This window comes from Arachis ipaensis, chromosome B06 (genome assembly GCF_000816755.2).
Source record: "Arachis ipaensis cultivar K30076 chromosome B06, Araip1.1, whole genome shotgun sequence".
In the NCBI taxonomy this organism is placed as follows: domain Eukaryota; kingdom Viridiplantae; phylum Streptophyta; class Magnoliopsida; order Fabales; family Fabaceae; genus Arachis; species Arachis ipaensis.
In genome coordinates this window covers 84,632,660-84,649,171 of record NC_029790.2, presented here as the reverse complement: position 1 = coordinate 84,649,171, position 16,512 = coordinate 84,632,660, and the positions used below count along the sequence as shown (strand labels likewise).

Below are 16,512 nucleotides of genomic sequence, written 5' to 3'. Positions count from 1 at the left end.
TGTCAAAGTCTTGATGAGGCAATAACTCTTCTTAATATCCCAATGCAAAACAATGAACATAACAAATCCTAAAAAAAAACTATGAATGTGTAGAGAGAAAAAAACCTAGAAGAGGAGTAAAACTAGATCTAAAAACTAAAACTATGTGGAATGAATGTTCTCTCTGGTTTCTGCATGTTCTCTGGCTCTAGTCCGCTTTTCTGGGCCGAAAACTGGGTCAAAATGGGGGCCGAATTCGCCCCCAGCGATTCTGTAGATTATGCAGATCGCGCATGTCATGCGATCGCGTCACTCATGCGGACGCGTCATTCGGTGTTCTGCTTTTCCACGCGGTCGCGTCATCCATGCGGCCGCGTTACTGCGATTTGCTCTTCTCCGCGCGGTCGCGTCGTCCATGCGGCCGCGTCGCTTCTCGCTGGTCATCTCCTCAATTTCTTGTGTTCCTTCCATTTTTGCAAGCTTCCTTTCCAATCACCAACTCATTCATGCCCTATAAAGCCTGAAACACTTAACATACAGATCACGGCATCAAATGGAATAAAGGAGAAATAAAATACGTAATTAAAAAGTCTCTAGAAAGCAGTTTTCAATCATGCAATAATTTTAGGAAGGGAATGTAAATGCATGCTAATTTAATGAATAAGTGGGCAAAGATCATGATAAAACCACACAATTAAACACAAAATAAACCATAAAATAGTGGTTTATTAATAATAGACTTAAGACTTGCTCCAGTTGATGAAGGGTTGTTTGAAGTTGATCTACTGTTTCCTTGAGGCGAACCTCTGATTCTCAGGGCGATAGATTTGGATATGGTACATGGGGAAGTGGTGATGTTTGGGAGTAATTGGACTGGAATAGGGGTAGATAAGGATCATACGGTGGTGAATGGTGAAAAAGAGCTTGTGAGTGTGGTGGTTCGAAGTTATGTTGAGAGGATTGTCTATAAGCACATGGTGGGGCTTGTGGGTAATTACAAGGTTGTCCACCATGTCTATTGGCTTGGTATGCATCCTAGAATGGTCCTTGTCCATGATATCTTGGAGGGTGTTGTTGCCTAAAGGGTTGATCAGATCCTCTTGGCTCTATCCATCTTTGATTTTTCTGACCTTGATGCATGTTCCTGTTATAACTTCCATTCCTTTCAATAACATTAGAACCAAACTCAAAGCGAAAGGGTTGAGAATTCATAGTAGCTAATAGAAATAAAAAGGGGAAAATAAAGACAAATAAACAAGTAAAAGAAAAATATTTACAATAACTAATAATAAGGCACACGATTGCAGTTCCCCGGCAACGGCGCCATTTTGACGTTAGGATTTTATGGTGGTAAAAAATTTTATAAAAACAGTCGCGTTGTAGATATAGTCTCTAAACCAACAGAAATCCCTTCGTACAAACGTTTTGGTTGTCACAAGTAACAAACCCCTAAATAAATTGATAACCGAAGTATTCAAACCTCGGGTCGTCTTCTCAAGGAACTGCAGGGAAGTATGTTCTTATTATTGGTTACGGAGATTGTAAATTGGGGTTTTGAGAATGAGGAGCGAATAGTCTAATTAGCAAATAAAGTAAATGAAGAACAAGCAATTTACAATAAATAAATGACTGTAAATAAACTTTTGGCAAGGTATGAGAAATTGGAGGTCCTATCCTAGTTATCCTTATCAATGATGATGAGAATTGAATCTTAATTCCACTTTGTTAACCTTTACTAAGATAAAGGAAGGTCAATGGATTAATTGGTTTGATCTTCGGATCCTATTTATTTCCTAAGAAAAGATTGGGATTATTGAAGTTCAATTTAATTAACAAAGATAACAACTATCAATCATGTTTGAGTTTGATAACTCCTGAGTTTCTGATTCCTTAACCAAGACCAAAAGGAGAAAAGTAAATCTACTGGAATAAAAATGTCTTCAGATGGGAATAACAATAATGTAGATAAAATAAAGCAAGATTAAACTGAAATATCTCAAATAACATTAATTCAAAAGAGTAATCTGTAACATGGAAGAATTCATAAATTAAATTGCAAAAGTAAATAAAAAGGAATATTGAACCTGATAAAGAGATAATCCTGAAGGCGAATAAAATCCTAATTCTAAATCCTAATCCTAAAGAGAGGAGAGAGAGGAGAGAACCTATCTCTAAACTAAATCTAAATCATGAAAACTAACTAAAGTGGAGACTCTCCTTGAATGGATGCATTCCCCGACTTCATAACCTCTGGTCTATGCCTTCTAGACTTGGATTTGGGCCAAAAAAGGCTTCAGAATTCGCTGGGAGCATTTTCTGTAATTTCTGGTGCGTGGCCTCTGTCACGCGTCCGCGTGGGTCACGCGATCGCATCATTTGGAGTTTTCCTTGTCACGCGGTCGCGTCAGTCATGCTACCGCATCATATGTGTTTCGCTCGATGCGCGCGGTCGCGTCAGTCATGCGGCCGCGTCGCTGCTTCTTCGCACTGAGATGTGGCCGCGTCGTCCATGCAATCGCGTAGGTGCCAGTTTCTTCACAAACTTCGTTTTATGCTTTCCTTCCATTTTTGTATGTTTTCTTTCCATCCTTTGAGTCATTTCTGCCTTAGAAGATTTGAAACTACTCAACACACTAATTACGGCATCGAATAGAAATAAAGGTAATTAAAATAATTAATTTTAAAGCATAGGAAACATGTTTTTCACATACATCACATAATAAGGAAGGAAAAGTAAAACAATGCAGTTAATATGAATAAGTGGGTGAAGGATTGAATAAATCACTCAGATTAAGCACAAAATATATCATAAAATATGGGTTTATCAAGTACCAGAGGGGGTTGAAGGATAGCATTATGCCTACTGTGGCTCCTATGGAGATTTGTACCTTCTCCGAGTTTGTGAACAAGGCGAGAGTGGTAGAAGAATATGCAAAGACGGTAGCTTCGTCCAAGGACACTCATGGAGGAAATACCAGTAGGGGACGTGGCAAGTATTTCCATCCGAGGGGTCAGAGTTTCAAGAGAGGAGGATATGCGCCTCAAGGACAAGGAGGCTTCAGAAAGAACACTCAGAATCAGTTTCAGTATGCTAAAGGGATAGGGAATTAGAGTAAGATTTCTCCATATTTGACTTGTGTGAGTTGTGGACGTTATCATCCATATGACTCTTGCAAGATTGGTTTAGGTGGTTGCTTCAACTGTGGATTGCCTAGTCACCTTGCGAGGGATTTCACTCGTGGGAAGAACCCGAATGTGGGTCAGAGTCAGCACCAGGGGTGAGTGTTTGCTTTGAACGCCAAGGATGCCTCTAAGGCGGACCCGTTGATGAGAGGTACATGTTTGATTGGCGATAAAACCTTAATTACATTGTATGATACTGGAGATTCGCATTCATTTATTTCGTTTGCTAAGGTTGAGGAACTAAGCTTGAAAGTGTCAGAGTTAGCATTTGATCTGCATGTACATACTCTGCATCATACAGTTATGACTATGTCAGGTTGTAGGCAAGTAGGTTTCAAGCTTGAGGGTAGAGACTTTGTGCATGATTTGATCTATTTACCAATGGTTGGGTTGGAGATGATTTTGGGGTTTGATTGGTTGTCGAGGAACCAAGTTTTGTTGGATTGCTTTGAGTCGTCAATTCAGCTTATGCCGGAAGGAGAAAATGGAGCAGTGATAGCTGAGGGCTATTATCTGAACTCTGTAATGGTGCATCGTAGTGGGGAGGAGTGTCAGGGTTATATTCTGTTGGCTGCAAATACGTTAGGTGATAATCAGGAACTAGACCAGATTTCGTTAGTTAGAGACTTTCCAGAGGTGTTCTCGGAATATATTCCTAAAATTCCACCTTAGAGGGAAATTGAATTTGCGATTGAATTGGTGCCAGGAGCTGGACCAGTGTCGATTGTACCGTATCGAATGGCTCCGATAGAGCTGACAGAATTAAAGGCTCAGTTGGAAGAGTTTCTGAACAAGAGGTTCATTCGACCGAGTGTATCACGATAGGGAGGGCCAGTTTTATTGGTGAGCAAGAAGGATAGAGGAATGCGACTGTGTGTGGATTTTCGAAAGTTGAACAAATTGACTGTGAAGAACAAGTACCCGCTACCAAGGATAGATGACTTGATGGATCAATTGCAAGGAGCTAGAGTGTTTTCCAATATCGATTTGAGATCCAGTTACCATCAGATAAGGGTGAAGGAGGATGATATTCCAAAAACTGTGTTTAGGATGCACTATGGACACTATGAGTTTGGGGTGATGTCCTTTGGGTTAACGAATGTACCTGCTATTTTCATGCATTACATGAACAGAGTCTTTCGTCCCTTTCTGGAAAAATTTGTGTTGGTTTTCATAGACGACATCTTAGTTTATTCCCAGATGGCAAAGGATCATGAGGAACACTTGAGGATTGTGTTGCAAATCTTAAGGGAATTTTGGAAGGAGGAAGTGTGTCGAAGAACCGAGTTTTGTTGGATTGCTTTGAGCGGTCAATTCAGTTTATGCCGGAAGGAGAAAAGGGAGCAGTGATAGCTGAGGGTTACTACATGAACTCGGTAATGGTGCACTGTAGTAGAAAAGAGTGTCAGGGTTATATTCTGTTGGCTGCAAATATGTTAGGTGATAATCAGGAACTAGACCAGATTTCGTTAGTTAGAGACTTTCCAGAGGTGTTCTCGGAATATATTCCTAAAATTCCACCTTAGAGGGAAATTGAATTTGCGATTGAATTGGTGCCAGGAGCTGGACCAGTGTCGATTGTACCGTATCGAATGGCTCCGATAGAGCTGACAGAATTAAAGGCTCAGTTGGAAGAGTTTCTGAACAAGAGGTTCATTCGACCGAGTGTATCACGATAGGGAGGGCCAGTTTTATTGGTGAGCAAGAAGGATAGAGGAATGCGACTGTGTGTGGATTTTCGAAAGTTGAACAAATTGACTGTGAAGAACAAGTACCCGCTACCAAGGATAGATGACTTGATGGATCAATTGCAAGGAGCTAGAGTGTTTTCCAATATCGATTTGAGATCCAGTTACCATCAGATAAGGGTGAAGGAGGATGATATTCCAAAAACTGTGTTTAGGATGCACTATGGACACTATGAGTTTGGGGTGATGTCCTTTGGGTTAACGAATGTACCTGCTATTTTCATGCATTACATGAACAGAGTCTTTCGTCCCTTTCTGGAAAAATTTGTGTTGGTTTTCATAGACGACATCTTAGTTTATTCCCAGATGGCAAAGGATCATGAGGAACACTTGAGGATTGTGTTGCAAATCTTAAGGGAATTTTGGAAGGAGGAAGTGAATTTCTTAGGTCACGTGGTGAGCAATGGAGGAATAGCAGTGTATCCTTCTAAGGTAGAGGCGGTGATGGCATGGGAAAGACAAACGATGGTGACGGAAGTTAGGAGCTTCTTAGGATTAGCCGGATATTACCGGAGATTTATTGAAGGATTTTTCCGGATAGCACAGCCGATGACTATGTTGACAAGGAAAGAAGTGCCTTTTGTGTGGATGTCAGAGTGTGAAGAAAGTTTTCAAACTTTGAAGCAGAAGTTAACTTCAGTGCTTGTTTTGATTTTATCGGAACCGCATGAACCGTTTGAAGTATATTGTGATGCTTCTTTGAAGGGTTTGGGTTGCATACTAATGTAACACCGGAATGTGGTGGCTTACGCATCACGTCAGCTGAGACCGCATGAGGTAAATTACCCAACTCATGACTTGGAATTAGCGGTGATTGTGTTCACATTGAAGATTTGGAGGCACCATTTGTATGGAGTGAGGTTTAGCATCTTTTCTGATCATAAGAGTCTTAAATACATCTTTGATCAGAAAAGAGCTCAATATGCGTCAGAGGAGGTGGATGGAACTTTTAAAATATTGTGATTTTGAACTAAGTTATCACCCTGGAATGGTGAATGTAGTGGTAGACGCGTTGAGTCGAAAGTCCTTGAAAATTGCTTGGATGAGAATCAAGGAAGAGGAGCTAGTGGATAAGTTTGTGGATCTTAAGCTGGATATTGGTGAAGTTGCCGGAAAAGCTTGTTTGAATCAGTTGCAGATATCAAGTACGTTCAAAACAGAGATTCAGAGGGCTCAGCAAGATGAGCAAAAACTTCAGCAATTATTTCAACCAGTTGGTAAGGAGAGGCATGGAGAATTCACTAAGGATGGAGAAGGATTATGGAGATATAAAGGGAGAATTTGCATACCGGATATCGGGAGTTTGAGGCAAGACTTTGATTCACCCAAAAACTGTCTCTCAACAATTTCCTACCGGCAAGTGAACCGGGTTGTTTTCAAGTAAAAACTCACTGTAGAGTGAGGTCAAATCCCACAGGGTTTGGTAGATTGATCAATGTTAATTGGAGAATTGTGCTAGTTGATCAAAATCAGAATTGAATTGGGATTGCAGAAAGTAAAATTGGCAGGAAACTTAAATTGTAAGGAATTAAAGAGACAGAAATTAAATTGCAGGATATAAAGAACAGAAACTTAAATTGCAAGAAATTAAATGGGAATGGGTGTTAAGCATGAAATTAAAGACGCAGAATATAAAAGAATGGGTAGATCAGAGATGGGGAAGCTCATTGGGGTCAGGAGATGTGATAATTCTCTAGATCAAGTTCATTTTCATCTCTTCCTCAATCAATGCATTCATTGATCTCCTTGGCAATCTTAGGTGATTAGATCCCAATTCCTTGCCAATCTAATCTCTCTAAGCATGAACAATTTCTCAATTCCTTGATTTAAGTGCTCATGGGACGAGATGAAGTTTGGTCGCTGATTATACCACACAAATTCATAGATCAAAGTATTGGTAGGATTACATGTCACTATATCCATCCAAACCCCAATCTAATCCAATGTGAGAAAGCATTTCTAGCATGATCTCCTCATTCCTCTTCCAAAGTTCAGAGGAGATCCAATTATGAATAGCTTCTTTCCCAAGATAACTATCCAATTGGATGAAGAACGAAAGCTTTCTAGCAAAATCAAGAGAAAAGAAAGAAAAAGATGAATGAAAACTAATATTGATCCATTAAATTACACAGAGCTCCCTAACCCAATGAAAGGGGTTTAGTTGTTCATAGCTCTCAAAATAGAAAATGGAATTGAAGGATACATTTTGAAATTGAAAGAATGACAGAAAATGTAAACTAAGCTAAAAAGTAAAACAGAATTAAAAGTCCTCTCTAACTTAAATTCTAAGATATTTATACACTTTCTTCCATTGATCTTCAATCTCTGAATTGGGCTTTTGGCCTTGATAGAATTGGGTTGAAGTTGCTCCAATTGGTTTCCCTTGCTGTTGAGAAGAGATCTGTTTGAATTGCAAGTTCTGGTGCTTCAAGTTGGAGTCAACGTTTGATGGCCAACGCTGACTCAAACGCCTTTCTTATAAACCAGACAAATTTGCTGTCATTGGCGTTTGACTCAACGTTGGAGTGCCAACGTTCTTCTAGTCACGCGTACGCGTGCCTTGCGCGTTTGCGCCTTTGGGGTCACAATGCTTATCCACGCGTGCGCGTGCTGCACGCGTGCGCGTGGATGCAAAAATCCCAATTTCTAGTTTTAAAAGCTTTTAGAAGATGTTGGCTTTAACGTTAGACTGGCAACGTTCCCTCCAACGTTGGCCAATCCACGCGTGCGCATGCCGTACGCGTGCGCGTGCATTCTCAGAAGTTAGGCCCACGCGTACGCGCCATGGACGCGTACGCGTCGTTGCGTGTTTTCAAATTCAGAATTTTGAAGCCACTATCGCGCATGTTAGCCACCAACGTTTGAGGTAGAATTTGGGGCCCGACGTTACCCATCCACGCATACGCATCAACTACGCGTGCGCGTGGATTCCCAAAATTTCCAATCCACGCGTATGCGTACAGCACGCGTGTGCGTCGCTACATATTTTCAAAATCTCCAGAAAGCTCATTTCATCACAACGTTGGGGGTAACATTGGCTTGCCAACGTTTCCTCAAATGTGAGCACCAGCAAATTATGCAGAAAATTGCTCTGCCTCCCTTCCAACGTTACTTCTTTTTCATCTTTTCCATGCTCCTTCTTGAACTTCCTTCCATGCCTTCCTTCACCTGTCATCAACCAATACATACATCAAAGCCTTGCTAAACTCCTGAGAATTCTCATCATTCTTAGCATACAAGTAATTATAGCATAATTCTCATGAAATTGCATCAAATTAACAATGGTTAGATGAATCTAGGCATGCATGAATTTTTATCCCAATTGCTTACTTATAACTCAAGAATGTGCATAAAACCTATTAAAAACAAAGCAAAAGGCTAGTAAAACTAGCCTAAGATGCCCTGGAATCACAACACCAAACTTAAATCTTGCTTGTCCCTAAGCAAGCACTGAATTATTGAGAAGAAAGAATGAAATAGAAGGTGATGTTCATATCAGCAAGTCATTATTATTAGTTCATGGGGTTTTATGCAGAAAATGTGATAGCTCACTTTTTATTGATCTTTAGGCATAGACTGTCTCCCTTAAGCATCAATTAACATACTGCTATGACCTCTTATTATTCACTCATCCTTGGTAATTGCTTTTCTTTATTTTCTTTTTCTGTAAACTTATTCTTTGATTCTAGCAGCTCAGTGTCATGTGTTGTAGCAGCTTCTTAGCTTATTTGTACTCAACACATATTCACTACAAACACTTGGCTCACAATTCTTCTTAAGACATTGGTGCCCAGCACCTCTTTGGGTTACTAAATGTCTTGTAACTAGGTTGCTCTTGATAATGGATTTTTGGTTGATAATCCCGGGTTAGTTAACCCAAGTTACCAAGTGTTAAAGCACTCCATAGAACCTAATCATCTAAGCAGATCCTAGTACAAAGACACCACATGCATATGTCCTAAGGTCCAAGCTATTGGTGTCTAGCCTTATTCTTTGCTTTCTTCTATTTTTGGCTGCCACTTTTGGCTTTTCTTTTTCTTTCTTTCTATTTGTTTTTCTTTCATCCAAGGGCTTTTGTTTGCTAAGATTCATAGACAGCATCCTAGTTTACACTAAAAGGGGAACAATCTATCCTTTATTCATTATAAGTGAGCTACTACACAATCAGACATATGTACCACCACTTACTGTTATTTCAATTCTTGCTAAAAAGGAACTATTCCACTTCTGTTCAATTATTTCTTTTATTAAAATTGAAAAAAAAACACTCAGGGGACAAGACAAGCATTTAAACAAGTGAAACTGAAAACACACACATCTAGACTAGCACACTTATTGCAAAGATTAAACACCACAGAATGCAAAACGACTTAAACTAAAAGTTGACTATTAACATGGGTACATTCAGACTTCCAATTTACACATTTTAGAGTAGAAATAGTCAAGCAACAATACAACCTCTTGAAGTCCAGTTGCTTCGTCTCTGTCATCACCATCTTTGGTTGTTGTGTCCTTCTTTTTCTTCTTAGCTGATGGTGTGTATTCCTTCCAAGAGATTGATTGAATTCCTGCAAAGTTATTAGACCCAAGCACTTGAGAGATTGTTAGCATGCATGTATGTTTGTAGGCTTTCCAACTTAGATTGGTGTGTGAACACCAAACATAGTTTCTTGCAGCAAGTTGGGTATATGCATAAAACATCAAGTACTTTTACTAAGAAATTAAACTATGAACTAGAAAACAGCCATGAACTAAATAGCAAACTAGAAACTAGAAAACAAACAACTTTTGAGTAATTTCTCTGATTGTTTGGAGCTGATAACTAGTTATGCTGAGGGTAGAATGTGTCTTTAATGAAATCCGTGGTGGGACACCAAACTTAGAATTACACATTCACCCTTAAAGTTCTTTGTGTGTAACACCAAACTTAGCTCTTTGCAATATAGAGAATCCACTTCACTTATTTATTGAATTTAACTAGGGAAGGATAACTACCTTTGGTTGGGTTGCCTTCCAACAAGTGCTCTTTTATCGTCACTAGCTTGACGGTCAGCTCTCTCAGTTGAGCCTATATTTTATCTTGGAATCTGCCCCCATGTCACCCAAGTAGTGTTTGAGCCTTTGTCCATTCGCAGTGAAGGTCCGTTGTGAGCTTTCTTCCATGATTTCTATGTGTCCATAAGGTGAGACTTTGGTGACAAGAAAAGGGCCGACCATCTTGATTTAGTTTTCCCACGGAAAAGTTTCAGTCTGGAGTTGTAAAGTAACACTCTCTGTCCTTCCTCAAAGCTTCTTGGTGCCATCTTGAGGTCATATCTTTCCTTTGCCTTTTTCTTATAAATTTTGGCATTTTCATAGGCCTGGGATCTAAATTCTTCCAATTCTTGCAATTGCAAGAGCCTCCTTTCACCAACAGCTTCACTATCAAAATTCAATAACCTGAGAGCCGAGAAAGCCTTGTGTTCAAGCTCTAATGGCAAGTGACAAACCTTACCATATACCAGTTGATATGGAGACATCCCAATTGGTGTCTTAAAGGCTGTCCTGTATGCCCAAAGGGCGTCATCCAGCTTCTTTGACCAGTCTTTCCTTGAGGCTCCCACAGTCTTTTTCCAGGATCCTTTTTAGCTCTCTGTTGGATACCTCTGTCTGGCCACTTGTTTGGGGATGATAGAGTGTGGCAACCTTGTGCTTCACTCCATATCTCAGGAGGAGGGTCTCTAGTGGCCTGTTGCAAAAATGGCTTCCTCCATTACTGATGAGTGCTCTGGGAACTCCAAAACGGCTAAAGATATTCTTTCTGAGAAAGTTCAGGACTACTGGTGCACGAATTGTGAATCACACTTTTCACAACGCGTACCACTAACCAGCAAGTGCACTGGGTCGTCCAAGTAATACCTCACGTGAGTAAGGGTCGAATCCCATGGAGATTATTGATTTGAAGCAATCTATGGTTATCCTTGGTGTGTGTTGGGCTGAGACTTAAGCAATTCACGTGCAGAGGCCGTTTGTGGAGTTGAACGCCAGTTTTTGTGCCAGTTTGGGCGTTCAACTCCAGTTTTTTATCCTTTTCTGGCGCTGGACGCCAGAATTGGGCAGAGGACTGGCGTTGAACGCCGGTTTACGTCGTCTATTCTTGTGCAAAGTATGGACTATTATATATTGCTAGAAAGCCCTGGATGTCTACTTTCCAACGCAATTGGAAGCATGCCATTTCGAGTTCTGTAGCTCCAGAAAATCTATTTTGAGTGCAGGGAGGTCAGAATCCAACAGCATCAGCAGTCCTTTTTCAGCCTGAATCAAATTTTTGCTCAGCTCCTTCAATTTCAGCCAGAAAAATACCTGAAATTACAGAAAAACACACAACTCATAGTAAAGTCCAGAAATATGAATTTTTCCTAAAAACTAATAGAAATAGACTAAAAACTAACTAAAACATACTCAAAACTATATGAAATTATCCCCAAAAAGCGTATAAAATATCCGCTCATCAACTACCTTGTTATCATTTGTAGGGGTTACAATGGCCTTCACCCATTTGGACACATAGTTCACTACCACCAAAATGTAGTTGTTTGAGTATGAAGTTGGGAATAATCCCATGAAATCAATTCTCCATACATCAAACAGCTCAAGTTCTAAGATTAATTGCTGTGGCATCTCATTTTTCTTGGGCAAATTTCCAATCCGCTGACATTCATTACAATTCTTCACTAGCTCTCGTGCATCTTTGAAGATAGTGGGCCAAAATAACCTGCACTGCAAGACTTTTGCTGCAGTTCTTTCCGCTCCAAAATGGCCTCCATAGCAAGAACCATGACAATTCCATAAAACCTCTCTTCCCTCTTCTTCTGAAATACATCTTCTGAGAAATCCATCTGAGCATTTTTGGAATAAGTATGGCTCATCCCAAATAACATATTTTGCATCATTGATGAGTTTCCTCTTTTGATGCTTGTTGATCATTGAAGGGACTTCCCTAGTAGCCTTAAAATTGGCAATGTCTGCAAACTAGGGTGCCTTGTGAACCAGCATTAATTACTCATCAAGGAAGAATTCATTGACACTTGATTTGTGGGTGCTACCTTCTTCACAGGGAATTCTGGACAAATGATCTGCTACTTTGTTCTCCACTCCCTTCTTATCTTTAATCTCAATGTTAAATTCCTGCAATAGCAAAATCCACCTTATCAATCTCGGTTTTGACTCTTGTTTTGTAAGTAAATATTTTAGTGCTGCATGATCAGTAAAAATAATCACTTTAGATCCAATGAGATATGATCTAAACTTGTCAAATGCAAACACTATTGCCAGTAATTCTTTCTCAATAGTGGTATAATTCCTTTGAGTTTCATTCAAAACCTTGCTGGCATAATATATAACATACACTAAATTGCCTTTCCTCTGCCCCAGCACTGCCACAACAGCAAAGTTTGATGCATCACACATCAGTTCAAAAGGCAAATTCCAATCAGGTGGGGTAATAATAGGTGCTGAGGAACGTTCTCTTTTCAGTTTTTCAAATGCTATTGTGCATTTTTGATCAAACATAAAAGGTGTATCAGAAACTAATAGGTTGTTCAAAGGCTTTGCAATTTTGGAAAAATCTCTGATAAACCTTCTGTAGAAACCAGCATGGCCTAAAAAACTCCTAATTACCTTGACATTGCTAGGTGGAGGTAATTTCTCAATTAATTCCACCTTAGCTTTGTCTACTTCTATGCCTTTTCCTGAAATTTTATGACCAAGGACAATCCCCTCTGTCACCATAAAGTGGCATTTCTCCCAGTTTAGAACTAGGTTTGTCTCTTGGCACCTTTTTAACACTAAGGCAAGATGATTTAGGCAATTAGGGAAGGAATCTCCAAAAACTGAGAAATCATCCATGAAGACTTCAATGAACTTTTCAATCATGTCTGAAAAAATAAACAACATGCATCTTTGGAAAGTTGCAGGGGCATTACACAATCCAAAAGGCATGCGCCTGTAAGCAAAAACTCCATATGGACAGGTAAATGAGGTTTTCTCTTGATCTCCAGGGTCAACCACTATTTGATTGTATCCCGAGTATCCATCAAGAAAACAGTAATATGCATGTCCTACCAATCTCTCCAGCATCTAATCCATGAAAGGGAGTGGAAAATGATCTTTTCTTGTTGCCTCATTGAGTTTTCTATAGTAAATGCACATCCTCCAACCTGTTACTATTCTTGGGGGGATGAGTTCATTTTTCTCATTGGGTACAACTGTGATCCCTCTTTTCTTTGGAACCACATGGATAGGGCTCACCATGGGTTGTCTAAAATGGGATAGATTACTCTCGCCTGCCATAGCTTTATAACCTCTTTTTGGACCACTTCTTTCGTGACAGGATTTAGTCTTCTTTGGGCTTGAATGGAGGGTTTGGCATCCTCTTCCAGTAAGATCTTGTGCATGCATATGGATGAGCTTATCCCTTTTAAGTCAGCAAGGGTCCATCCAATGGCATCTTGGTGCTTTTGCAGCACCTTGATTAATTCCTCTTCCTGTTCTTGACTAAGGGCAGAATTGATGATCACTGGGTAACTTCCATCACTTCCCAAGTATGCATACTTAAGAGTAGGAGGCAGTGCTTTCAGCTCCAGTTTGGGTGCTTCTTTCTCCTTTTTCCTTTCCTTTGATGTGCTTGGAATAGACACTTCAGCTGAATTGTCATCAGCAACCTCAACGTTTAACATGGAATCACCCTCTGTAAATCCTTCAAGTACTTCTTCAAAGGTTTCTTGCATCACAGTTTCCACTGCATCTAGCCTCATACACTCTCCTAGTGACTCTGGTGGATAGCTCATGGCCTTGAATACATTGAATACCATTCTCTCATCATGTAGCCTAAGGGTAAGTTCACCCTTTTGGACATCAATGATGGCTCCAGCAGTAGCTAAAAACGGCCTCCCCAAAATTATTGAAGCCTTAGCTTCTTCCTCCATATCTAATACCACAAAGTCAGCAGGGAAGATGAAGTCTCCTACTTTCACTAACAAGTCTTCTACTATTCCATGAGGAAATTTGAATGACCGATCTGCCAATTGGAGGGCCATTCTTGTTGGTTTGGCTTCCTCAATCTTCATTCTTTTCATCATAGTTAAGGACATCAAATTTATATTGGCTCCCAAGTCACGTAAGGCTTTTTCAAATGTTATTTCCCCTATTATACAAGGAATTTGGAAGCTTCCTGGGTCTTTCAATTTTTGAGGCAGCTTGTGTTGGATGATAGCACTACATTCTTCAGTTAATACCACAGTTTCATCATTCCTCCAGCTCCTCTTCTTGGTCATTAATTCCTTCAGAAACTTAGCATAGAGTGGCATTTGCTCTAGTGCTTCAGCAAAGGGAATGTTGATATGAAGTTTCTTGAAAATCTCCAAAAATTTGGAGAATTGGTTGTCCTTTGAATTCTTCATTAAGTGCTGAGGGTAAGAAGCCTTTGGGATATATGGCCTTAGAACTTCTTTTTTTTTTTATGGATTGGGAGCAGAAGTGTGTGCTTCTTCCTTGTCATCTGAACTACCCTCTACTTTCTCCTCTTGAGTCTCCCTTGAATTCTCTGTCAATTCCCTTCCACTTCTAAGGGTAATAGCTTTGCATTCCTCTCTTGAAGTTGTCTTGGTGGCATTACTGGAGCTGTAGCCAGGGGCTCGCTTGGACAAGTATTCAACTTGTGCTTCAAGTTTCTGAGTGGCAGCATCTTGATTTTGCAGACTAGATGTTACTTCTTCCCTGAATTTTTTTCATGTCTTTAGACTCCTTGCAAAGGTTTGAAAACATAGCTTTTATTTTGGCCATTCTGTCATCACCATGTGGTGATGGTTGGTTGAAATTGGGGTGTTGAGAGTGGTTATTATGGCTTTGGTATGGTGGCTATGAATAAGTGTTTTGTATGGTCTGGTATGGTCTTTGGTTGGAGTTTTAGTAAGTGGAGTTGTTATACTGGGTTGGATTGTGTGATCTGTGTGGTCTTGGCCTTGGTTTTGTTGGTTTCCCTACCCAAAGTTTGGGTGGTTCCTCCAACCAGAGTTATAGGTTTTAGAATATGGATCATGAGCTTGCCTAGATAAATTTCCAAGGTAATTAGCTTCCTCCTAGTTAACTCCTTCATCTATGTCCAACTCTCCTTGAGGTGATGGTTGAGTGTGGATAGCTGCAGCCTGATTCTTCTCTATTTGCTTGGTCAATTCAGCCAATTGCTTGGTGATCATCTTATTCTGGGCCAGGATTGCATCCATTTGGTTTAATTCTAAGACTCCCCTGTTGTTGCTTCTGTCTGAGGCATAAAAATACTCATTGTCAGCCACTGTCTCTATAACATCAATGGATTCTTCAATGGTCTTCTTCTTGTTAAGGGAACCTCCAGATGAGTGGTCTACAACTTTCTTTGATTCACAATTCAGCCCTTCATAAAAGATATTAAGTTGCACCCACTCATTAAACATATCAGGGGGCATTTCCTTGTCAAATCCTTGAACCTCTCCCATGTTTCATAAATAGTCTCACCATCCTGCTGTCTGAATATCAGCACTTCAGTTCTTAGCCTGTTTACTTTTTGTGGAGGTAGAAACTTGTTAAGAATCTGTTCACTACATCCTCCCAGGTTGTCAAGCTTTCCTTTAGAAATGATTCTAGCCATTTTGATGCCTTGTCCCTCAAAGAAAATGGAAACAATAGCAATCTATAGGTGTCAGGATGAACACCATTAGATTTAACTGTGTCACATATCCTTTGGAATTTAGTGAGATGTTCATTAGGGTCCTCTTGAGCACTTCCTCCAAAAGAACAGTTGTTTTGCACAAGAGTTATGAGCTGAGGCTTTGATAAACCCATATTTTATGATATATTTTGTGCTCAATTTAGGTGATTTATTCAATCCTTCACTCACTTATTCATGAAAATTGCATGGTTTTACTTTCCCTTCCTTATTATGTGATGTATGTGAAAAAAACATATTTCCTATGCTTTAAACATAATTATTTTAATTACCCTTTATTTCCATTCGATGCCGTAATTCGTGTGTTGAGTAGTTTCAGATCTTCTAAGGCAGGAATGACTTAAAGGATGGAAAGAAAACATACAAAAATGGAAGGAAAGCACAAAACGGAGTTTTTGGAGAAATTGGCAGTGAGGCGATCGCATGGACGACGCGGCCGCATGCCAGCGCGAAATGGCAGTGATGCGACCACGTGATTGACGCGATCGCGCGCCTTAAGCGAAACGCAGATGACGCGGACGCATGACTGAAGTGACCGCGTGATAAGGAAAACTCCAGATGACGCGACCGCGTGACCCACGAGGATGCGTGACAGAGGCCATGCACCATAAATTACAGAAAATGCTCCTAGCGATTTCTAAAGCCCTTTTTGGCCCAAATCCAAGTCCAGAAGTCACAGATCAGAGGTTATGAAGTGGGGGAATGCATCTATTCGAGGAGAGTCTCCAATTATTCACTATTCATGATTTAGATGTAGTTTTTAGGGAGAGGTTCTCTCCTCTCTCTCTCTTAGGATTAGGATTTAGGATTTTTCTTGCTTTCATGATTGCCCCTTTTTATCAGGTTCAATATTCCTTTTTA

General features: G+C 40.0%; 1 protein-coding gene across 1 annotated transcript; it reads right to left on the bottom strand.

Annotated features, from left to right (window-relative positions):
- Positions 11,949-14,224, bottom strand: LOC107646989. The gene is made up of 3 exons (XM_016351128.1): positions 13,486-14,224; positions 12,570-12,640; positions 11,949-12,077 (listed from the first exon to the last, which is right to left on the bottom strand). Exons 1-3 carry the CDS (start codon positions 14,222-14,224, stop codon positions 11,949-11,951), a joined length of 939 nt encoding a protein of 312 aa, XP_016206614.1.

What these genes read in the sequence shown, in the direction of transcription:
- LOC107646989 (XM_016351128.1), bottom strand. Translation starts at nt 14,224, where the DNA reads ATGACCAAGAAGAGGAGCTGGAGGAATGATGAAACTGTGGTATTAACT. An exon ending in TAAGTATGCATACTTGGGAA is followed by an intron (nt 12,641 to 13,485) that starts GTGATGGAAGTT and finishes ATAAAATTTCAG; the next exon opens with GAAAAGGCATAGAAGTAGAC. An exon ending in CTCCACCTAGCAATGTCAAG is followed by an intron (nt 12,078 to 12,569) that starts GTAATTAGGAGT and finishes TTGCTATTGCAG; the next exon opens with GAATTTAACATTGAGATTAA.